The sequence below is a fragment of the Passer domesticus genome, chromosome 11, assembly GCF_036417665.1.
Source record: "Passer domesticus isolate bPasDom1 chromosome 11, bPasDom1.hap1, whole genome shotgun sequence".
NCBI classification, from domain to species: Eukaryota; Metazoa; Chordata; class Aves; order Passeriformes; family Passeridae; genus Passer; species Passer domesticus.
The window spans coordinates 9,515,003-9,538,815 of record NC_087484.1 but is presented as its reverse complement, the minus strand read 5'-3'; the positions used below and the strand labels follow the sequence as shown (position 1 = coordinate 9,538,815).

Here is a 23,813-nt window from a genome sequence, read left to right as displayed (position 1 = left end):
CCCAGGCAGGGCACGTGGTGTCCCTGTCCCCCCCACCTGGAGGAGCGCTCACCGCGGAGTCACCCTCGCACGCTCCCTTGAGAGGGAGAGCCGCAGCCGCGTCGCCTTCCTCCCTGACCCCGCAGAGGCACCATGGGGCGCCGGGGCCCGTGGCCGCTCTGGAGCTGGCTGCTGTGGGGGTTCTGGGTGCTGCCAGGTGAGTGCCAGGGCCCCTCGCACTGCTGCCGGGCTGACCGGGTGGCTGATGTTGCGTGGGTGAGGGGCTGCGGGCGACCCTCGGGGGCTACAACGCTGCCCCCGAGCCCCAGTGCCCGGCCGGGGCTTGCCCTGTCCCTGTGCGCGGGTGCCAGAGCTTTGTCACCGTCCCCAGCTGCAGCAGGGGAAGGTGGCGGGAATTGCGGAACAAATTGAGAGATTCACCCTGGGGGAAGGTCCCTCTCCTGTGCTTGGTGTTGGTCCTCCCGCAGAAGGGAGGAGGGCTGGGGGTGATGGCGACTCCGGGCTGGCTTTTTCCTCACCCTGCCCTCACCTGCCTTCTGCGCAAGCCGGGGAGATGAAGGGGCAACCCCTCGTCCCCACGCCGGACCCATCCGAGTCGGGCAGCATCTCCCATGTGGCCGACAGCGCCAGCGCCGAGCTGCCTTCCGAGCTGGCCGTGTGCGCGGAGCTCCCCGGAGCCGCCGGGGCAGCGCTCCCCTCTGCCGCCGCCCCCGCGGGCAGCCCCGGCTCAGGTAAGGCCGGCAGGCAGCTGGTCGCGGGCAGGATCCCGCCTGCTGGGGCCGCGGCGGGGCTCATCCAGCTGGAGCTGCCTCGTCTCGCTCCACAGGCGTCCTGGTGCCACAGGAAACAGAGCTGGTCCCGGCTGGAAGCAGCGGTGAGCAGGTGGGGTCTCCCAGCCCGGCAGCCCTCCCTGGGGGTCCAGCAGTGCGAGGCAGCCCCCAGGCAGGGTCAGGGGCTGGGCTCTCCTCTGCAGGTGCTGCCGGCCACCCAACCAGCGTCCCTCCAGCTCCCACCACTGCTTGGCACATGCAGCCTCTGTCCTTCAAGCCAAAGGGGCACACAGTGGGTCTTGCCCTGGGTGCTGCCACCGTGGAGCAGATGCCAGTGACAGCATGGAGCACAGAGCCATTGCTCCCCCAGGATGAGCACAGCACAGCGACATCATCCCCCAGCACAAGCAGGAGCTCTGCTGAGCCACGTAGTACTGCCATGCTCCTGTCCCAGGAGGTCATTCTGGGGCTGGATGAGGCCACCTCACCTTTGGCCACAGCTGCCAGCATCTCTCAGGAGAGGGGCAGCCCCATGAAGATGGCAGCAGCCGCAGCCAGTCCCCCCAACACAGCTGCAGAGGGAGCCTTTTCTTCCACCACCACTGGCACCAGCAAGGCTGCAGAGCCAGGGACAAGCACCTTACCCAACGCTGACCACAGTGCCTCACAGGACCCTCCTGGGCCTCCCACTCAGCTGCCTCCAGCCCTTTTGCCCCACCTTCCTGAGGATGCTGTGCTGGGCACAGGAGAGACGTTCCCCCCCAGCCACAGCGCAGCCCCGGGCGCTGCTGGACACGGGCTGCCTGCAGACAGCACTGCCAACCAGCCCCAGGCCACCACACAAGCTGCGGGCACACTGGCTACAGTGATGGATGTCGTAGCTGGAGAGCACATCCCACCTCTGGGAATCACCAGTGCTGAGCTGGTGTCCATCAGGAATGAGGCCAGTACCAAAGCCACAGCAGGCACTGCCACCCCAGAGACCAAGGACACACCAGGGGGACTCAGCATGAGTGTGTCCCCCCATGCAGCTCTCAAAGACCCTGACGGTCTCTCTCCAAGGCCCTTTCCACGCTCCATGGGCTCTCTGCTCCCTCAGTCCCTCTCAACAGGCCTTGGGACCACCACAGCAGAGGCAGCAGCAGGCAGATCTCCTTCAGCCACTCCCAGCATGGCCATGCCTGTGTCCCTCATGGGCACCACTGGAGCAAAGCCAGACAGTGACCCTCGAGCTGCTGCTGCTGCACCACCACCTTCCATCGCTGCATTTGGCACTGGGACTGTGCCAGCTACCCACCCATCCTCCTTTGCTAGCAACACTCCAGTTAGTGAAGCAGGGATGGGATCAGCATCACTGGCCAGTGGCAGTGCCACCACAATGCCGGGGGACACCGAAGCCACCCTGCCTGTGCCTGATGCACACTCCAGCCACAGCCAGCCAGCTCCCACAGCAGGCTCAACAACCCCAGGAACTGGTGTGACACCCAGATCTGCACTGACCCCAGTGCTCTGGGCTGGGCCCCAAATTGTGGAAGCTCCAGGGACAGAGATGCCACCACCCAACACTGCACCAGGCACTGGCAGAGCTGTATCAGGTACCCCTGGGGGACCCAGGGCAGTCACTGTCCCCATGGCATCACAAGCAGATGTTCCCCCTCTCCTGGAAGGCAGAGCCAATGCAGGGATGGCTCTGGAGGTGTCCCCATCCAGCATCCCCCAAGAGACGGCACCAGTCACGTCCCCACTGCCCCTGACTGCCCCACTGCAAGCAATGGGGGCTTCAGGTGACCTCCAGCCCAATGGCAGCACCACAGGGCGAGCAATGGGGTTCCTGGAGGTGGGCATGGAGGAGAACCCAGGTGCCAGTGCAGCAGGGCCAGCTCCCAGCCACACGATTGTCACTGCCAGGCCATCACTGGAGCCGCCTGCCACTGGGAACAAGCCCACTGCTGGGATCACCTCGCTGGCTGCTGGCCATACAAATGTGTGGGAGGCTACAGCTGCATCCCGGACAGGTGCCACTGCCCATGTGGACACCACTGCCCATGTGGACACCACTGCCCATGTGGACACCACCAGCTCTGAGAGCAGCACTGAGGGTGCAGCCAGCACCAGCAGGACCCGTGTCCCTGACTCCAGCACCAGTGGCACAAGCGTGGCCACCACGCCGGCCACTACACCATCCACCAGCACATTCCCCAGCAATGCCAACCTGCCAACCACCTCCACAGGCTGGGAGACCTTTGTGACCAGTGTCACCACAGCCATGCCACCTGCCACAGCACGGGCCACCAGCAGTGCCCCATCCCTTGGTGTAACACACAGTGAGGCAGGAGGAGGCGGGCAGCCTGTCCCACCCCCAGCAGCACGGACCCCCGTGGTGGAGACAACTCTGGGACCCTGGGGCGACCTTGGTCCCAGCACTGCTGTCGCAGTGTCTGGTTCTCCCCTCTCCAGCCTGCACAGCCCAACAGAGGAGGCAGCAACAGCCCCCTTGTCCCTGCTTGGTGCAACTGGGGTGGCAGCAGCTGGAGAGACTCACACCGAGTCAGTAACAGGTGCCACTTCTGCACCCATCGGCTTCCACGACATGGGACAAGCAGTGAGCATGTCACCTCCTGCCCTCCAGACATCTCCAGGGGCACCTGCCTGGAAGGAGAAAACAGCCACCAGCACAGGCAGCACCACTGCCACTGCTGCAGGGAACACCATGGCCAGCACCACAGGCAGCACCACTGCCACTGCTGCAGGGAACAGCACTGCCACCACTACACACAGCACCACTGCCACCACTGCCACCACTCTGGGGAACAGCACTGCCACCACTGCAGGGAACAGCACTGCCACCACTACACACAGCACCACTGCCACCACTGCCACCACTCTGGGGAACAGCACTGCCACCACTGCCACCACTCTGGGGAACAGCACTGCCACCACTGCAGGGAACAGCACTGCCACCACTACACACAGCACCACTGCCACCGCTGCAGGCAGCACCACTCTCACCACTGCCACCACTGCCACCACTACAGGGAGCACCACTGCTACCACTACTGGGAGTACCACTGCCACCACTGCAGGGTACAGCACTGCCACCACTGCCACCATTGCAGAGAAGAGCACTGCCACCACTGCCACCACTACAGACAGCTTCACTACCACCACTGCCACGACTACTGGGAGTACCACTGCCACCACTGCAAGGAACAGCACTGCCACCACTGCAGGGAACATCGCTGCCACCACGGCCACTTCTGCCACCACTGCAGGGAACATCATTGCCACCACTGCAGGAGGCACCATGGCTATGGCATCCACAGCCCCAGTGAGCCCAGCCAAGGAGGAGGGAAGTCTCCCAGGCACCACGGCACCAGTGACACCACCAGCCACCACCAGCCCTGCCACCACCCTGTCTCACGCCTTTGGGACACAGAGAGGACCGTCCACTGAACTGAGCACATCTGCCCACACCACCACTGGGCCCAGAACTCCTGCACCTGAGCCCCAACTCACCCATGAGCTTATCAGTAAGTAGATTTTCTTTTTCCCAAGGACAAGAGTAGGAAAGGGGTTTCCAGCCAGTCAAGCATGGTGGTGGATGAGGGTGTGGCCTGGTCTGGGCTATCTCATCTGCATTGCACATTGGGCTGCCAGATTAATGGGAAAAGGCAAAACAGGACATTTGAGAGCATCCCAAAAGTGGGTTGAGAATGGGATTACAATCCATCAGAGCACAGGCACAGCATCCTGGCAGCAAGCAGGTGGGTTTGTCCTGGCTGCAGGATGGATAAAGCAGACATTAATGATTTCACACCTTTTTCATTATCTTCTGCCCATGGCAGAGCCAGCGACTTCACTCTACCCCTTTGGCATGGAAGGAGGGGATCAAGAATACGTCCAGAGGATGGTGGATTTTAACTCACCCCTGTTCAAGCCAGAAATTGGATTTCCCTTTGGGAAGTCACTGCGAGATGCTCTCTATGTGAGTGCCCCCTTTGGTGAGCACATAATGGATGTGCTGCCTTTTTGGTAAAAAAATCCCAAACATTGAAATGGAGCTGAAATCAAATTTAATCTATCTTCTTTTTTAACATTTAAAATGGTTGGTTTCTGTTCACCCATGGAGGCTAGAAGCTATCCCAGTCAGCAAATAACAAGTTCTTTGGTTAGTTTACAGATAACGGACAGATCATTTTTCCACCCACGGACAACTATGTCCCATCCAACCCCAACCCCCCTCCCCGGGGCTTCACTGGCCGGGAGAGCTTGCCAGTGGTGGCTGCCTTTTGGGATGATGCAGACTTTTCCAAGGGTGTTGGCACCACTTGGTACCAGGTGAGGGCCACCAGAGGTGTTCTGGGAGAATCCAGCTCCCAGCTCACTCATTTAATTCCCTCTCTTGCCATCTGGCAGGAGTACTCTACACTCAGCTCTACCCAAGACCCCGTTGTCCAAGATGTGGAAGCAAAGATTGAGAAATACCTAAAAATCCCCTATGCAGCAAAATGGACCTTGAAGGTGACGTGGGAGAAAGCTCCAGCATACCCATCCCGGGGGGGTGACACTCAGGTGAGCAGTGCGGGACCCAGGCGACAGAGAGGACTGCTGGTGGCTGTTCCAAGCCTCAGTCCGCTCTGCAGGGAGAGCAGGGGAGGCTCTGGGAGTGCTAAGGGAGTGCCTTGGATTTCTCCAGACCAGCACCTACCAGGCAGTGCTCAGCACCGACGGGAGCCGCTCCTTTGCCCTGCTGCTCTACCAGGACGGGGGGATGCGCTGGGACTACACCAGGCTGGCTGCAGCCAACGTGCTGATCGGCTTCTCCAGGTGCTGCACGCTGTCACTGGGGTTTGGGACAGCTGAGATTTGTTCCAGCACCGTGTTGAGACTGTTGGAGGCATTACCCCCAGGAGAGCTCCCACTCCTGGGGCACTCCTGCCCCGTTTAAACCCCTTCTCTTGCACACAGCAGCAGTTCCCACCCCAGCTGCTCTGCGGGGGGAGGAGGAGGGTTGTGTTGGGAGGATGACCTCAAACCTCCTCTCTCCACACAGTGGCAATGGCTATGCCCAAAACAACGAGCTGACTCAGAAGCCTCCAGCTGTCAAGTACCGACCAGACCAGCACAGCAGCCCCGGCTCCGGTACGGCACCGGGGGGTCCTTGGGATGGGTGGGGATGGATGGAGCTGTGTGCTCCGTGCCAGGAGCATGTCCCCAGCACCCAGCCCTGGGAGGTGTGGGCCAGCAAAGCCACTGGGCAAGAGCTGGGTGGGTGTCCTATGTCCTCCTGTGGCTTGCCACAGCCCTGCTGGCTCTAGAGGGAGCCTGGAGACCTCGTGTGAGGTCAGTGGCCAGGGACAGCGGTCCCACGGGATCCCTCAGCACAAGGCGAGACCCTGGCTGAGCAGTGCTGTTCTCTGGTTGCTCCCCCAGATGTGCGTGGGCTGTGGATTTACAGGCTGGACAGTCGCTCCCGGGTGAATTACAGGCTGCAGTGCCTGGCGTGGCTGGACACAGAGCCAGCGCCGGCCACCTGGAACAGGCAGCTGCCACCATGCCCCTGCTCCCGGCCCCAGGCAGAGCTGGATCCCCGCTACCACTGGAGCAGAGGTGCCAAGGACAGCCCCCAGGAGCAGCAGCAGGGCGGGGGGATGGTCCCCTCCTGCTCTGGGGGCGGCTGTGATCCCCCCACTATTCCAGGCCCAGCAGACGCCTCGGTGAGGATGCTGCGCACTGCGTCCCCCAGCCCAGCTGGAGCTGGGGTACGATGTCTGTACCAAGGTGAGAGCTTGCTGGAAGGCTGGCAGGAGAGAGTGTGGAGCCTCCCCTTCCACGCTGCCACTGGTGAGTGGGAACTGGCATGCCCTCACCCTAAAATACCCCAAGCATCAAGCACAGGCAGAGCAAGGGCCCTGACACAGCCCACCACATTCCTCCACAGACACGGAGCTGGAAGCGTTCGACTGGTGCTGCCGGCGGGTGGGGAAGCCCCAGTTCTGTGCCAGGTTTGCTGAGAAGAGACCGAGGGTTGACTGTGAAGGATATGTGCCACCCACCCCCGGTGAGTCCCCAGGCTCTGCCTCTGCTGTGCCAGGGCACTGAGCTGTGCATGGACCCCATGCTTCAGCCACGCTTTGCAACATGCCAGTGGGGACTGCTGAGCAGCTCTGGGGCTGCTCTGCTCCCTGAAATGACACCAGCATTTGTTCTTCTTCCTCTGCCCAAAATGTCTCCATCTCCTTTGGACCCCAGCTGGTGCCTTCGGGGACCCTCACATCACCACCCTGGATGGACTCACCTACACCTTCAATGGGCTTGGGGACTTTGTCCTGCTGCTGGCCAGTGATGCCCAGACCAGCTTCGTTCTGCACGGGCGCACAGCACAGACTGGCATGGCTCAGGCCACCAACTTTGTGGCCTTTGCTGCCCAGTACATCTCCAACACCACCACAACAGTGAGTAGGAGTGCCCTGGGTATGAGTTTGAGTCTCTAATGGGAAAGGCTTCTCTGGCAGGCTGAGCATTACCCCTGCATCACCTACAAGTGGATAGGACCTGAGAGGCCTCTCCTCTTCTTTTCCTGCCACCTCCCACCACTCCAACCAGTACTATTAGTGGGGAAATGGACTAATATTCACCAGGCACAGGTCTAACATCTCCTGCAAACAGGCCAGCAAGGGCTGGAGACTGGAGGAAGATGGTGTGCTTCACCTTTTCCATTGCACACTCTTTGTCCTGACACTTTAGCACAAGTGACTGCTCTTCCTGACTGTGCAGAAATGCTCCCCACAGCCATTTAGCTTCATTACTCAGAATGTCCTGGTGTCACCAGGAGCAGGCATTGAATGGCATGAGGAGGGGGCTCAGAGCTGGGAGCCCCCCAGCACAGCTCTCCATGCTGTCAAGGCCAGCTGAGCAGTGGTGGTGGCCTGGGCATGTCCCTTGCCAGCAGTGACAGGCAGCTCTCTGTCCTCTTCTGTGCAAACATCAAAGCTGCTGTACTGTGTGTCTGCTGGGGTGAAGAACACACCAACACAGGCCCCAGGGCTGAGCCTCTCTTCCTGGGCTGGAGGAGAACAGAGTTAATAATTGTTCCCAGCATGGAGGGACAGCAGGAAGAGACAAGCAGAGGGTCTGACTGGCACATCCACCACAAATTTCAGGTTGAGTGGACCCTGGGGAGCCAGGATGACATCCAAGTCCTCCTGAACAACGAAACCATCCAGTTTTCCTATTCCCAAGGTGAGCAGGGTCTGCTGTTAAATGCTAAATGTATGTGGGGGGGACCAGAAATGTCTCCATCCCCTGGGACCAGCCCTGCCCAGTGCTAGGGCACCATCCTGAGATCCATTAAATGTCTCTCACCTGCACCTGTCTCTGCTCTGGGTGGGGTGCATGGGGAGCACTCCCCTCCAGGAACCCATGGTTGTCATTTCAGGTCCCAGCCTTGCCTGGACTCTCCCTCTGTGCTCTCTTTCTTTTGCAGAGCTGGGTGACGAGGTCTATTACAGCCCTGGTGTCCTGCTAGTCAACGCCTCCTCTGTCACAGCCATCTTCGATGGGACCATTGCTGTGTCTGTCTCAGCCAGCTCCGGGATCCTCAGCGTGGTCTGCAGCCTGCCCCACTGGTACTGCAACAGCACCAGGGGCCTCCTGGGTGAGGGCTCTGCCACAGCCAGGCTGCAAATGCTCTTCCCACTCTAAAGTAGACGGGAAAACTGGGGAATTGTGAGGGCAGGGACACCTGGGTATGAACTAAACACTGGCCACACCAGAGAGGAGGTCAGGCCTGGCATGGGGGATTCCAGCACTCTGGTGATGCTCCACCAGGTGTGTGGGACCATGACCCCGCAGATGATTTCCAGATGCCAAATGGTACCAGCATCCCTGTGAACAGCAGTGAAGAGGAGATATACAGCTATGGGATGACCTGTAAGTTCAAGCTTAGGATCCCTCTTGATGATCCTCTCCTTCCTGCACTTCCTGGCCATGTTTTGGCTTGAGATTTTTAAACATTTGCCTGAGCAAAAGCAATGTCAAGGGAAGGTGTTTGGTGTCCTCACTGCTCTGTGAAAAGGAACCCTAAAATACAACAAACCTTAAAATGGCCTGTACCCATGGTGTGCTCTCTTGCAGGGGCTGTTGGGGAGCACAGCCTGTTCACTCAGCCTCTGGACTCACCAGCACTGAACTTCACACCCTTCTTCTTGTCTCGGCTGCGGCAGGAGAATGAAAGCCAGTACCAGCTGGTGGCCTCTCAGTGTCATGGCAGCAAGGAGTGCATCTATGATTCACTGAGCACAGGGAACTTGGCCCTGGGCCTGGCCACCCAGAGCTTTGCAGCTGACTTCCAGCAGAGGAAGACAGCACTCAGTAAGTGGAGCACAACCTCACCTCTGAGAGGGCATGGCTGGGATGTAACTGTGCCCTGCTCCTTTCCTGGGCTCTCTTGCTTCATATGAGACAGAAGAGAAATCACCAAGGTCTTGGATTTGCACTGCCCAGCTGGCTTGTCTCCAGTCCTGGGAGATGCCACCAGCAGGACAGTTGCCATCAAGGTTTTGGAATTGCATTTCCTGGGACTGCATTTCTGGCTTCTCTCCAAACCTGGGAGATGCCACCATGCTGTGCAACATAAGGGCCTTGTTGGTGGGCAGCCATGACAGCATCTGCCTGGGGTCCCATCCTCACAGGAGGGAGTTGGAGCCGAGGGGTGACAAGGCCACATGTGTGCTGGGCTGCTCTCTCCTCAGATGCCTTCCCTCCCGTCATCACCGGTGACGCATCAATCACAGCCTTCAGGACAGAGAGGGTCACAAGGCAGTACCGTGCCTTGGGGGCGGGGGCACGCTTCATTCCCCATCTCTCACCAGAGCTCAACATATCGGGTAGGGAAGGAGAGATGGAGCAGCTGGGATGGGAAGGAATGGGATGGAATTCCTCTGCCACCTCTAACTCCTACCTCTCCTCCCGGCAGAGAATGGGACCCTCATATGGCAGCCCCGTGGGACAGCCCCATTCACCATCAACCTGGAGGCTGTTGGCTCCAACAACATCTCTGCACTCCTCCAGCTCCGCTTCACCCTTTGCAGATGCAGCAGGAGCCAGGACTGTGACTACAGCAACACTGTCACTCTCGGGAAGTCTTCCCTGCAGGTAGCGTACCAGAAAGCTCCTCTGGCAACACACTGTGCCTGTCCCCATGCCAGCTGTGCTGGCTGTCTTCTCTGTCCACCCATCCTCCTCACGCTCCCTAAGCCAGTGTCACTGTCCCCTGCCCAGCTGGCAGCCTGCAGATGCGAGAGCGGCTACTCAGGTGCCTTCTGCCAGGACCCTCCGGACCCCTGCTCCCAGGGATGCTTCCCTGGTGTGGGATGTCACCCTTTCAGCGGCTGTGGCCCCTGCCCGGCTGGCCTGACGGGGGATGGAGAGCACTGCTCAGGTGACAAGGGCTGACACCATGGCCACTGGGACCCCGCCACGGTGCTTGTCCCGGTGCCATGGTGCCTTGCCCCGGCAGATATCGATGAGTGCTCGCAGGGGACAGAGTGCCCAGGGAACAGCACCTGCACCAACACCGTGGGCAGCTACGTCTGCTCCTGCCCAGCCAGTGAGCAGGGTGAGTATGGGGTCCTGACAGGCATGGTCCTCACCCCCATCACCCCAGGCTCTGTGGAAGAGAATTCCTGAGGGAGCCAGGCTGGCCAGAGAGGAGAAGGGGGAGCTGCTTGAGCTCTGTGCCCAAGCCCTTGCTGTCATTAGCAGAAGGGACCAGAGTCCAGCCACCACTTGTGTTCCCAGGCTGTTGATCTCACTAATCCGCTGGGAAGAGAAATTTTTTCCCATGCAATTTTTCTCCTTGAGAAAAAAATTCTCATCCCAGCAAAGTTCAAATGCACATGCAGAGGTTGGGGGCTAAATCAAGCCCTATTTTCAGATTGCTTTGGTGGGGTTGAGTAGATGGCTTTTGCTCTTTTTCTAATGCTGGGATTTAAGAAGGGCAAATGGCTCCAGCTGGAAGGAGGGGGAGTGGGACTATTCCTTGAATTCATACTAAAAGTCCTAACACATTAAAGAAAAACAAAACAAAACTTGGAAGAAAGGCCTTATGGAGCAGCTGAGGATGGCTCGGAGAGCTGGGGCTCTGCCCTGCAGTCAGGTTCATACCTCTACCATGGCCTCCATCCCACAGGTGAGATGCCAGGCTGTGGCTCAGCCTGTGGCTACCACTCCTGCCCTGAGGGCTACTGCAGCAACGGGGGACACTGCCACCTTCACCCCATCACTTGTGCCCCCACCTGCGCCTGCCCCCCGGCTTTCACCGACCAGCGCTGCCTGGTGGCAGGGGGGGATTTTCAGCCACTGCCCAGCTCAGGTGGGTACCCGTGCCCCATGAGGGGTGAAACCTGACCCCACTCACCCTGGTCCTGGGATGCCAGAGCCACCCCTGTGGCTTTCCCCAAGCAGGTCTCCCTCGGAGAAGCATCCAGATGAGGATCAAGACACTGCAAAACGCCACTGCTGAGGAAGTCAACAGCACTGTATGTCACTGGAGGGTGGGCTCAGAGCAGGGGGCACACTGGCATACTGGGCAGCTTGGCAGCTGGGGTGGGCATGCCTCTGTATGCCCTCCCATGGGACCTCTGGGGCTCCAGCACATCCACAAGCCCACAGGGAGGAAGCACCAATTGCATGGTGATGGCTGCAGCCGTGGCCCTGTGCCAAGTGAATGAACCAAAGGCCAGAGCAACCCTTGAGGCTTGGTCACAATGCCTGCATCACTCTTCAAACTTTCCCCATGCTGGTGTCATTCTGCTTCCCCTAATGCCTTCCTGCTCCCACCACTGCAGGTCTCAGCCATCCTGGACTCCCTGGAGGTAAAAGCTTTCCAGAGCAACACCAACATCACCCAGATGTGAGTCAGATGTGAAGCAGCCTGTGACCACCCCAAGGATCGGGTGGGGCAGGGCCGAGCATGGGGCCAGAGAGTTTGGTGCACAAAGGGCGTTTTCCCTCAGCTCCAAGTCTGTTTTTCCAGCCTGGTGCTGGTAAACCCTTGGAGACACGAGTCTGTTGGCACCTTCCCCTCCTGCCTCGTCCCTTCCTTACCATCGCCCAAACGGGAATACGGAGGCACGGTGAGGCTCAGCCACTCTGAGAGGCAGCAGCAGCTCCACCAGCAGCCCTCTCTTTTCCCTGCAGGACAGACAGCGACGGCTTCACCTTCGTGGTGGTGTCCGAGTTTGCCTATGACAGCCGTGGCACCGTCATCCGCTTCCTGAACGAGGAGCTGCCCGCGGCCATCACCGGCGCCTTCAACGGGCGCCGGGGGCAGCGGCAGGCGGGCACGGGGCTGCTCTTCCAGCGCCTGCACCAGGACAACATCACCGACCTGGTGAAGCGTGAGTTGCTCCTGGCACTGAGCTGGGAGTGCCCCCCTGTCCCCATTGTCCCCATAACCCTGTGTGCCCCAGGGATTGGTTCACACCCATGCAGGAGGAGGGTGGGCAGCCTCCCAACCCCAGGCGTAGGTGCAGCTTGGAGAAGCATCAAGGGGGTTGCTGCAAGGCCGAACCCATGTGCTTTCCTTCCCCAGTGACAGTGGAGGAGCTGAGGGCCTATTTCCCCTGCTCACTGTATGGCTACAAAGGCTACCAGCTCCACTACACGGGGACCATCGGCTTCGTCTGCATCTCCCCCTGCAAGATGGGCTACTGCCAGCATGGTGGCCAGTGCCAGCACCTGCCCGAGGGGCCCACGTGCAGGTAGCAGCAGCCCTGGGGTGGACAAGGCCACCCTGCTCAGCTGCTTCTCCCACAGCATCACAGCTCCTCCCTCCCCATCCGCAGCTGCCTGCCCTTCTCCATCTACTCTCCAGCTGGCCTCCAGTGCGAGTGGCTGGCCATCAGCCTGGCCGCCTTCCTCAGCATCCTGCTGGGAGCCCTGGCTCTGCTCTGCCTCCTGTTTGCCCTCGGCTGCCTGGCCCTGCGCCTCTGCCGCCAGCGCCGCCGCCGGCACCAGGGGTGAGCATGGGCTGGACCTGCACGGGGCTGGGTGTGGGCATGTGGCAGGCTGGGTGTCGAGAGAAAACTGACCAAAAATCCACATTTGAAAGATCCACCACTGGTAGAATGTGTCTGGTTTGGGCAGGGGGATCCTGCCCTGGGAGAGGGGTTGGGTGACCTTGTAATAACTTCCAGCATCTTTTCCAGACATCTGTTGCTCAGGGGTGCAATACCATCAGTGGGTTGAATGTTAGATTTCCTTTTCCCCCACATTAGGGAGTGTTTGCATTTCTTCCTCATCCCACCCAATACTTGGTTACAGATGGGCTTTCTATTTAATTTTAATTTGCATGCTACCCAAATGATTTCCACTTCAATTCACATGGGTCTGGAAAGAGCTGGCCTGGAGCAAGGAAAAGTGGTTTAAGAATTGGACCTTGCTCTTCTGCAGAGCAGGGAGTTAACAGAACAATGGCAAAGTGCACGGCTGGGATGGAAGAACCAACATCTCCTTCCCTCCTCCCCAGCCCTTAGTCCTGTGGAGGCATCCACACCCAGGGGATCTCCCAAGCCCCTGGCTCTAGCTGGAGCTGTGTCCTGCCCCTGCTCCCAGCTCCCTGCCAGCCCTGGAGCCAGGGATCTCTGGGAAGATCCTCAGTTCATTTGCATTTGTGGCAAGGCAAGAAATTGCGTGTGCACAATGGGGTTTTCCTCCTCTTGCAGCCCCCTCTCACCCCTGCAGTCAGTCACTGCTCCCCTTTGCCACCTGACCCAGACACCAGCATCAGGCAGGGGTTCTCCCAGCCCTGCTGACACGTTCTCCCTGTTCTGTTGCCCCTCTCAGGGCCAAGGAGACCTTGTGGAGGACACGGCCCTTCTCCTGTGAGTACATGCCTGCAAAATTCCCCCACCAAGGCTCTGCTTCACCCCAGTCCTCAAGTTCCATTCATCTTCCCTGCTCCAGCTTTAATGATGGCAGGAGAACAAGCAGAGCCCATGGGCTCCCACTCCCTGGAAAGGCACTGGAAACTGCAGCTCCAGGCCATTGACCCCTCACTCCAGGTCTGTCCTCAGGTTACTGCTTCCATGGGGTTGGGAAGTTCGGGCTGGGCTCTGAATCCTGGCCCTGTGCCTCAAAGGAGCTCAGGAGCTGTGCCTCATCCTGAAGCACCACCGATCCTTTGGCTGGCGCTGGGATCCGTGCCACCGTCACAAAGCACAGAGCCAATGCCACACTGACAGCATGGCCTGTTCCTCCTTACAGATAAGAATCCAGAGACCCCACGTTGTGCCTCCAAGCCAGTCCCCCCAGCAGCCCTAACCTGCCACCAGTCCTTTTCTGGCACCTCCAGGCTCACAGAGGAGCCAGACACTGCTGCCTGCTCTTGGGGTGTCCAGCAGCAGCAACACATGGAAGCAGGGACAGGCAGCTGCCTTCTGGGTTCTGGGAGGATTCACTCTGGAGGAGCTGCTTTTTTGAATGTGTGTTTATGTTGGGTGACCAAAGCAGGAGGATTTCACCTTCCCTGAGGACCTGCAGAGAAGCCTGGGATCATCCTTGAAGGTGTCTGCACCAGGGGTATGTGCTAGTGCAATAACCAGACCCTGCAGATCCCCTGAGAGCAGGGGCAGGTGGGACAAGGCAGTGATTGTAATCCCTTAGGAACCAAATAGAATAAACCAAAAATGTTGGCTTGCTGTTAACTTGTTTGCACCTCAAGGGTCTCTGCGCCAGCCCTGCTCCACTGTCATTGAGCCCTCAAGTCCCTGCTTTCTGCTGGTCCCATCCACAGAGCCAAAGTGAAAATGGATGTAAATTTTTTGGTGGCTTCATCCCCTCATTTTCCCTACACACCTGCAAGTCTTCTCAAACTGACATGGGCACTGCTTACTGTGCCTCAGATCATGCAGGCTGGGCTTTGGCCCCACAAACATCCCACAGCTCTTCAACCCTGGTGACTGGGAGATGCTGACCCAAGGAGGGTATATCAGACCCCCAGCTTCCACCCCATTCACTGCCCTAGACCCTGGCTTAGCTGTGTCTCCAGCACTAAAGCTGAGAACAGAAATATCCTGTAATCCTGCTGCTCCAAGCCTGCCCAGTCACTGCTTCCCACCCAGTTTGGCAGAGGACATGGCTGCTGCAGGATCAGTGATGCTCAAACCCTTCCAAGGTCTTATTGAACAAACAAGATTTGACAATGATTTATTTTTTTTAAGAAAGGAAGATGCTCTCTTACACACAAAAAATTATTTTTGATCCAACATTTCTGATCATGGGGTTGCATTTTGCCCTCACACACCCAGCAGACGTATTGATCTGATTCTGGCTTGATCTGGAGAATTGTCCCTTCTCCTGAGCACAGGGCCCAGGGACCACTCAGGGAGGGATGGCTGGGAAACAGAAGTGGGGGACAAGACAGGACAGGCTCACAGGACAAGCCTGGTGGACCCTGGCATTTAAGGGCTTGGCCACAGTTAACCCAGGTGTGGTGTTTAACCCTTTCCGAGGGGTCCAGCCTCACCCTGCAGCATGGGAGCACAGTGGGATGTGGGAAGGTGTGTGCAGTGGGGGGTACCTGCCTACCTCCCCACCAGCTCTGCCCCCCAGCTGCATCTGGGAAAGGACAACGAAAGCAACTGAATCCTTGGGACAAGCCTGGGTTAGAAATGTGAACCTGTGCCAGGGCAGGCAGCTGCAGGCACTGGCCAAGTGAGCTGCCCTGCGTGGTGGGCAGGGGTGATGGGTTCTGTGGGGGAACACGAGGGAAGAGCAGATCAAAGGGCTTGGAGGATCAGCCGTGGCCCAGAACGTGCTGCAGGTGTGCAACCTCCCAGTTACTTGTCCTCTCCATCTGCAAAGAAGAAATGAGATTTGCTCAGCCACCTGCTCCCTGAGGGGCAAGCTGGGAGCCCCCGGGCCATTTTCTTGCAGGGGTACAGGGATAGAGGGAAAGGAGACCCCACAATGCTGCTCACCTATCTGCTCATCTGAGTCAGACTCTGCCTCCTCCGAGGAATCTGTTGAGGGTTGCAAGAAAGCCCCACATCAGCTTACACCATAACCACGTTTGCTGTGGTCCTCCTCCCCTCCCAGTGCCATTACCCACAGGCTGTGCTGGTGATTCTGTGCTGAGGGAGATGCCTCCACAACCCCACCCAGCCCAGGGCATGGTACAGCACCCCAAAACCCTTCCCCCATCTGCTCAGGGCTCTTACCGCCTCAACCACAGGGAGGCTGGGACATTCCCAGTCCCCTCCCAGCCCTGGGCACCAAGACAGCATCACCCCAGTGCACAGGAGCTGCAGACCCACCCGTGCTGGCTGACTGGTATCCATCACAGCCAATCTTGGGCCTCTTCTCGCTGTAGCGGGCGCAGAGGTGGGCACTGCCCGCCCGATTGCAGCACCAGTCATACAGCTTCAGCTCCTGGTCTGGGGGCAAAAAGGAGAGTGAGGGGCTGAAGGGAAGGGGAGGGAGATGGGCCGGTTCCAGGCAAGGCTTTCCTCAGCCTTTGGCAGCTCCACACTCTCTCCAAGGGAAACAGCATGTCAGGAAACAGGTTGGCACAGAGATTAAAACTGTTTACAGGCTACAACAATGCCAGCCTGGGCCAGGGGATGCCAAGGCTGGCTGTGCTTACCACGGTAGGGTGAGGCCTGCCTGGAGTTCCTCCAGTACCTCTCCTGGCGCCCCTCGATGAGCTGGCTCTGGCTGTCGTACAGGCAGCGCACGCCGGCGCCGTGCTGGTTGGGGGAGGCCGAGTGCAGCATGGAGACACGGGCACCCCACCTGCCTGAAACGGGGCAGCAGGGAGCCTCAGACACTCTGCCCGGCCAGCACACCTGCCGCAGGGCAAGGACTGGGCCAGAGTGGGCTCCTCGTCAGCCACCACATCCCCCACGGTGCTGTAGGGGTTTGGAGGAACCGATGGAGGCCATCCAAGTGGTCCCCAGGGGGAGACCCTGCTCCCCAGCATCCCCATGCAGGCCAGACCAGCTCTGACCAGCTTAATAAGACAAAAAGAGGTCAGCCCTCAATCCTCCTCGCTTTTCCTGTCTCTAAAGGGTAGGTCAGTCCCTCTCTCCTTTTCCTTAGGGTCACCTGCCCACCCTGCCAGGTGGGACCCCAGGCCACCCTTGCAGGAAAGGTGGGGAAGGACAGCTTGGGGATGGGAAGGGAGAGGTAGCAGCATGTCCACTTGCCTCCATAGCTGCTCTTGAAGCGTGGGTCCTGCTGCCCTTGCTGCAGGGAGCAGGGGCAGGTGGGCAGGCCGTGGCTCCATGCCTGGGGCTCCTGCTGCCGTCCTGTCCATGCCAGGCACTTCAGCCGGTAGTTGATGCCCACGCGGCTCTCCAGCTTGTAAATCCACAACCCACGGAGGTCTGAGCAGGGAGAGAAACCACGAGCTGTCACCTTTGGCCAAGGGGACCACAGGGGCTGTTCTGTCTCAAGGTGAGAGTCATGTGGTGCTGATGCTGGAAGCTAAGCCCACGTTGACCTCCACCCTATGTTCAACAGCCACCCAACAGAAGGGAAACAGGGGGAGAGGCTCTTGTCAAAGAAGAAAACCTTGGGACAGAGCCATTGGCACAAAAAGTGACCATGGGCACAGCAGGGATGTTTCATCCTTAGGGCATAGCGGGTGCCCAGGGGAAATGTGCTTGAGGGGGAAAGCCTGGCCTTGAGAACTCAGTAAGAGCCTTGCCACAGTGGCAGGCTGGATTTCATTCCCTGGGAATATTCCCCTCCTTGTGCACCCACCCCAGCTGTGTGGCACTACCTGTGTTGTAGCCCCTGAACTGGTCAGGGCGGTATTTAGCAGCTGGAGGTCTCTTAGTCAGGTCATCGTTGTGGTAAAAGCCATCCCCACTGAGTGAAAAGAGGAAAAATCAGGGGTTGCTCTTCCTTGATGGGATTATCCCAGCCCCAGCCCCAGCCTGCCCTTCAGCCATCCTAACCCCGTGCCAGTGGAACTGCAGCACCCATGTGACAGCTCTTGGGACAGGAGGGCAAAGGCATGGGCTGCCCCAGCCTGCTTCCTCCTCTGTATGGGGTACCGTTCTTTTTGGGTGCTGCCAACACTCCTGCTGCATCAGGGCCTGAGCCCACAGGCATCTGGAGACCCCCACGAGCAGCTTCCATGGCTTCCAGCATTTTGCCAGGCGATTTGGAGGAGAAACCCCCGAGGGGTCACACACAGGCACACACACGCCTGTGCCGCCCGCGCTTCCCATCCGGGCCACCTTTTCCTTACCCAGCTGCAGCAAGCAGCTAATGAGAAAACCCTGGAGACAGCCTGTACAGGGCAGGACGTAATGCGAGGAGGCAGGAAGCAACTGCTCCGGCCAAGCACGGAAATCCCTTCCCTCGGCTGGTGCAAAGTTCAGCAAACATCCCCTATTTCCCACTCCTTCCACCCAAACCGCCAGGATGCTGGGGGCCCAGGACTCCAGAGGGATTTGTGGATCTTACAACAAGCACAGCCCAGCAAGACAGCATGCTGCAGCATGATACAGTCCCTAACGGGGTGAATTTGTTTGTGAGGCCCCTATATGGTAGAATATCTGGGCATGCAGACCACTTCTGGGCTGTCCTCATCCTTGTAGGGCACTCCCAGGGATATGGGGGAAGGATTCAACCAGTGGGCGGTGTGGGTGGGATGCATCCCAGTGCTCAGAGGAGGCAGGGATGGGGTGCTGAGCTGCTGTACCTGGTGTAGCCGATGAGCACATTGGGGGAAGTGAGCCTGGTGTAATCCCACTGCATGCCTCCGTCCTGGTACAGCATCAGGATGTAGGACCTGAAGCCATCAGTGGTCAGGACAGCCTGGTACGTGATTGTCTGGGGAGAAGCGTTGCAGACAGGTAAGAAAGTGAGGGGAAATGTGGGGTTTAAAACTCAGGGTGTGGGGCAGTGCTTGCTGGGAAATGGCCAGACTGAGGTCTGGAGGGAAACAAGGCAAACACAGCTAGGCCTGGTTCGCATTTCACATGGAAAATGTGATGGTTTTACTTTGAAACTGTTCCATGACAAGCTTCAAATTCACCCAATTTTATGCCTCTGAAAAACAGCATTTCTGGTACGCAATAAACTCCCACCACCTTAAAGAGAAAGGTTTTATGGAATGGGGGAAGTTCAGCTAAAGGTGTCCCTCAAAAAACCTGAAAACCACCAAAACATGGGCACAGCCCAGTACTTTTTGGCAAAATTCTTCAAGACTAGCCTTTGTCACAGAACTGGTTCTTATATTCGGGCACAGAGAAGGTCATTGCCGGCAGGTCTTGGTGTTTTTTGACAATTCAACAGCACCTGTGTTCCATCAGTCCCTCACCTTGCGGGTGTCAGTCCTTGCTGCGTGGACCGGTGCCCTCTCCCAGGTGATTTTCAGGGTCCAGACTGCAGAGTAGGAGGACCTCAGGTACCGCCGGACCTTGGCTTCCACGTCACGGACGAACGGCGGCTTGGCCGTGTTGAGGGTGGAGAACTCCTGTGGGTTGGGAACACACACGTCTGCGTCAGCTCCCAGGGGGACAAAACAGGCCTAGGCTGGGGTCACGCACAGACCCCTGTAACCAAAGTGCTGGGTGGGATTTGGATGGCTCAAGAGGTGACGTAGCACCAACGGCTCTTAGATTTGGCTCAGAAAAGGGAAAACCCGTTCATGGGCTCCATTAATTACACATCTCAAGAGGCATCCACGTGATAGATGATGAGTTTATAATCAAAAGGTGTTTGGTGCAATCATGCTCCCAGGTGGCTTCACTCACCTGGTAAAAGGTGGTGCCAACACCTCTGGAGAAGTCAGCGTCGTCCCAAAATACGGCGATCATGGGGACCTCCTCGTGGCCATTGAAGCCACTGGGAGGAGGGCTGGGGTACGTGAGGATGTTGTTGTCTGAGGCTGGGAAAATGATCTGTCCATTGTCTGTGAACTGAGCAGAGGGATCCTCCATCAGGCGAGATCAGGGCCAGCAGCACTCCCTGGCATGGGGGGGGCAGCATTCCCATTTCCAAGTCAATCTTGAGCAATGCCCAAGGAAAGCCACCCCCTGCCACTGCTGAAAGGGCCACAAAGTCACCTCCTGCTGCAAACAGACCACAGCAGCATCCCAATAGCTTTGGCCCTGCAAGAGTCCCATCCCAGGCACCTGGTGCCTCTCCCAGGGTTTTAGGTGATGGCCAGTTGCCCAACAAGTCAAGCCCAAGTAGACTCACGTAGAGAGAGCTGCGCAAGGTTTTCCCAAATGGGAATCCAGTCTCGGGCTTGAAAAGTGGAGAATTAAAATCCACTCTCCTTTCCACATACTCCTGATCATTTTCTCTTGCTCCGTACCCATAGAGGGGCACAGCTGGATCTGGAAAAGATAACAAACAAACAATAAAACCAAACCACATTTACAGCAAAGCTTTTGGTCTGCATCAAAAATTTTAAAGGGCTGAAATTATCTTGCTTCTACTGGGACAGAACCTGGGCAGCAGAAGGATGGGGGAACACGGGTTAAAGCCTCCAGGGACACTCTGCATGTCACCTTCCCTTGCAGGAGCTTGTTCCCCGACTTTCACTGCCTTACACAAACACAGCTGCCCTAAACCTGCTATGATGGCCTTTGTGGTCACTGTCCCCTGCTTCAACCAGCCCTGTTGGGACACTGCACTGAATCACTGCCATTAGGAGGGGAAGAACATTGTACAAGGACTATGGCAGGGCACAGCACAGAATTTAAACCCACAGCTCTTTCTAGAGACTTCTACAGCCTCCAGCTCCCTTTTAATATCTGTCAAAAAAAGCACTTTGGAGGAGATGGGTTTTCCAGCTGATGGGAATGTATTGAAAGCAGGCTCAGCCTGCCAGCAGTGCAGGGGCTCCTCGTGCCACATCTCCGCCAGGACCCTGCCTTCAAATAGACCCCTTCTTTTCTGGGCACTGAATGTCCCTGAGCATGGTCCATCAGGAATGGATGTGTTAGTCCCACCCTGGCTGCTCTGCGAGCACCACGTACCTGCAGGGCTGGGCAGCAGGGCTGGGGCAGGCGCTGGCACTGCTGGTGGAGCTGGAACCACGGGGGACGACGCGCGGGAGGTGACAGAGGCTGCTCCTGGCCTGGGAAGCAGCTCCCTGCCTCTGGGCAGGGGGGCTGCTGGGGCTGGGCCGGCGGGGGCCGGGCTGCAGGAGGTGGCTGGGCGTGCAGGGGCTGGGGATCTGCCCTGGGATCCCCCCCGGCCTGGGAAGGCTCCAGAAAAGCTTGACCCAGAGGTGGCAGGGGCTCTGTTTGCCAGGCTGGTGGTCGGCTGCCTGCCCAGGGACGGTTGCAGGGCAGCAGGTGATGAGCCACCAGCAGGTCCTGGCCCCGGGATTTTTGCTCCTGGACTGCCAGCAGTGATCCCAGGGGGAGGAAGGCCAGGGAGCCTTGGGCTCCCCCCAGGTGGGGAGTGAGTCTCCATATGTGCCCCGGGAAGGAGAGGGATTACATCCCCTTGCCCTGTCACGGTTCCATGGAGCACAGCACTCCCTTCTCCAGGAACAGGGCTGTTGGCATCCCCAGAGGGGGCTCCGGGGCTTCCTGGCTGGTGGGGAGGCAGCAGCAAGGCAGGCCCCCCTGGCACAGCAGCCCCCAGCTCTCCCTTTCCCCCTGCAGAGGACCCCACTATCGACTCACGTGCCGAAAGCCCAGGGCTGGCAGAATCTCCTCTCTGTGGAGCAGAAGGTGGCACTTGGGCAGCGTTGGGGGACATGGGAGCATGAGGGGATGCTCCTCCCAAAGGTGCTGGCATGCCTGAGGCCACCTCATCTTCAAGAGACCACGACTGAGAACTTTCAGCTTCTTCTGGCAGCCCACCTGGTGGCCCTGGCAGCAGGGGGCTGCTCCCACTCTGGGTGCTTGGTGCAGAGTTGGGGCCCCCATTGGGTGCCAGCCCCGAGCTCAGCCCCTGTCCAGGGAGAAGCAGAGAACCAGCCACGGAGGTGGTCATGCCACTGGAAACACCGCTGTTGTCTGGAGCCACTGGGACCAGGCTGGCACCAGGGGAAGGTCCCCCATTCACCGAGGCTCCTCCAGGCACCTCCACCACATTGACTTGGCTCAGTTTTCCATTGGAAAGTTCAGTATTGGCACCACTTTGGGTGCCAGGGGCAGACTCAGAGGCTTCTTGAGGGCCAGCAGCCTGCAAGCCTGTGTTCAAGCCACCAGCAGCTCCAGGAAGGCCTGATTCAGCAGCAGCCTCACCTGTCCTCCCAGGTGATGAAGACCCCTCTGTAGACAAGGAAGAAGATGCAGACTGCAACACACCTCCCGTTTCTCCATCAAGGCTTTCTGAACCAGCTGGTCCCATTGCAGTAGGAGCCTGGGACTGCCCTGTGGACCCCACATCACCAGCCCCTTCACTTGCCCCTTCTCCTGCAGCAGGAAGGACCCCAGTGCCAGCACCCAGGGCGGGCTGAACACCTTCAGCAGCACTGTCTGCTCCTCCAAGGGCACCCAGGCTGGCTGGATCTGAAACAGAGGATGCTGCAACATCACTGCTGGGAGAGGCTGAGCCAGATGAAGAACCTGCACCAGGCAGTTCACCCTGCTGAGGGCTGATGGCTGCAGGATTTGTCTCCATGCTGGGATTTTCACTCTCTGCATTTCCTGCCTGCGCCACATCCCCTGCACTCTCAGCCCCCTGCACCAGACCAAGCCCTGGGCCATTTTCACCATCTGGAGAGGCTGGGGACAGACTGTCAGGGCCAGGGGCTGCAGGTGAGATGGGTCCTGCTTCATCCCCCCTTGACACAGAAGGTGCTGCTGCCACATCACTGGGAGAGGTAATACCAGGTGGGGAACCAGCACTGGGCTCTTGATCCACCCCAGCTGCTGCTCCACTCCCTGAGGTGGAGCTCAGGGATGGCTCAATCCCCCTGCCTGCTCCTTCCACTGCTGGCTCTGTCCTGCTGGCTCCTTGCCCTTGTGCTGCTGGCAGCCCCACGTTTGTGCCAAGCTGGTCCCCAAGGCCAGGTGATGGGGGTCCTACGGGTTCATGAGCAGCTGAGCTGGGGGTATCCCATGCCAAAGTGGAGTCGGTGTCTGGCCCTTCAGCCCCAGGGAGTCCTGCTCCCACAGGAGCACCAGCTGCTGCTCCCCAAGGCTCTGACCCTCCAAAGGATGGAGAGCCAGGTGCTCCCAGGGCAGCACTGAGGTCAGGGCTCACTGGTGTCTCTGCCTCAGACACGGGGCCAGCCACTGGCCCCAGGGGTGGGGAAACAGCCCCAGGAGCACTGGCAGATTCACTGGGCAGGTCCCCTGGTCCTTCAGGCCTTGAGAGATCAGATTCCATTCCAGCGCTGCTGGGAGGTGCAGGACCAGGTGAGGACACTTGTCCCAGTGCTGGGGCTCCTCCTGTTCCTGTTCTTGTTCCATCCTCAAGTGCTGATGGAGGGGAAAGTTCAGCATGTGCCACATCCCCTGTTTCTTCTGCTGGCAGCTCTCCAGTGTTAGTGAGGTCCTGCTGAGGGCTGACAGCTGCAGGACTTGTCTCCATGCTGGGATTTTCACTCTCTGCATTTCCTGCCTGTGCCACGTCCCCTGCACTCTCAGCCCCCTGCACCAGACCAAGCCCTGGGCCACTTTCACCATCTGGAGAGGCTGGGGACAGACTGTCAGGGCCAGGGGCTGCAGGTGAGATGGGTCCTGCTTCATCCCCCCTTGACACAGAAGGTGCTGCTGCCACATCACTGGGAGAGGTAATACCAGGTGGGGAACCAGCACTGGGCTCTTGATCCACCCCAGCTGCTGCTCCACTCCCTGCAGCGGAGCTCAGGGATGGCTCAGACTCAGTCCCCCTGCCTGCTCCTTCCACTGCTGGCTCTGTCCTGCTGGCTCCTTGCTCTTCTGCTGCTGGCAGCCCCACGTTTGTGCCAAGCTGGTCCCCAAGGCCAGGTGATGGGGGTCCTACGGGTTCATGAGCTGCTGAGCTGGGGGTGTCCCATGCCAAAGTGGAGTCGGTGTCTGGTCCTTCAGCCCCAGGGAGTCCTGCTCCCACAGGAGCACCAGCTGC

At 58.8% G+C, this 23,813-nt stretch overlaps 2 protein-coding genes across 2 annotated transcripts; one reads left to right on the top strand and one right to left on the bottom strand.

The window, feature by feature from the left end:
- The first annotated feature begins 3,973 nt into the window (after nt 1–3,973).
- On the top strand, nt 3,974–14,479 carry MUC4 (mucin 4, cell surface associated). The gene is made up of 27 exons (XM_064385589.1): nt 3,974–4,300; nt 4,616–4,755; nt 4,944–5,108; nt 5,187–5,342; nt 5,467–5,597; nt 5,824–5,912; nt 6,204–6,380; nt 6,471–6,614; nt 6,712–6,831; nt 7,023–7,225; nt 7,934–8,012; nt 8,257–8,427; nt 8,601–8,702; nt 8,907–9,143; nt 9,524–9,658; nt 9,748–9,926; nt 10,053–10,212; nt 10,291–10,389; nt 10,963–11,145; nt 11,238–11,311; nt 11,621–11,685; nt 11,973–12,172; nt 12,367–12,535; nt 12,620–12,793; nt 13,620–13,657; nt 13,740–13,837; nt 14,040–14,479. The coding sequence occupies exons 1-27, from the start codon at nt 4,075–4,077 to the stop codon at nt 14,094–14,096; spliced, it is 3,771 nt and encodes a 1,256-aa protein (XP_064241659.1). The 5' UTR covers nt 3,974–4,074; the 3' UTR covers nt 14,097–14,479.
- Nucleotides 14,480–14,950: 471 nt separating this feature from the next.
- LOC135278566 (mucin-4-like) lies at nt 14,951–23,455 on the bottom strand. The gene is made up of 15 exons (XM_064385141.1): nt 23,369–23,455; nt 22,146–22,270; nt 22,004–22,030; nt 21,437–21,894; nt 20,780–20,875; nt 19,995–20,134; nt 19,547–19,711; nt 19,111–19,266; nt 18,490–18,620; nt 17,560–17,648; nt 16,978–17,161; nt 16,420–16,568; nt 16,091–16,210; nt 15,755–15,796; nt 14,951–15,630 (listed from the first exon to the last, which is right to left on the bottom strand). The coding sequence occupies exons 1-15, from the start codon at nt 23,453–23,455 to the stop codon at nt 15,614–15,616; spliced, it is 1,986 nt and encodes a 661-aa protein (XP_064241211.1). The 3' UTR covers nt 14,951–15,613.
- Nucleotides 23,456–23,813: the final 358 nt, after the last annotated feature.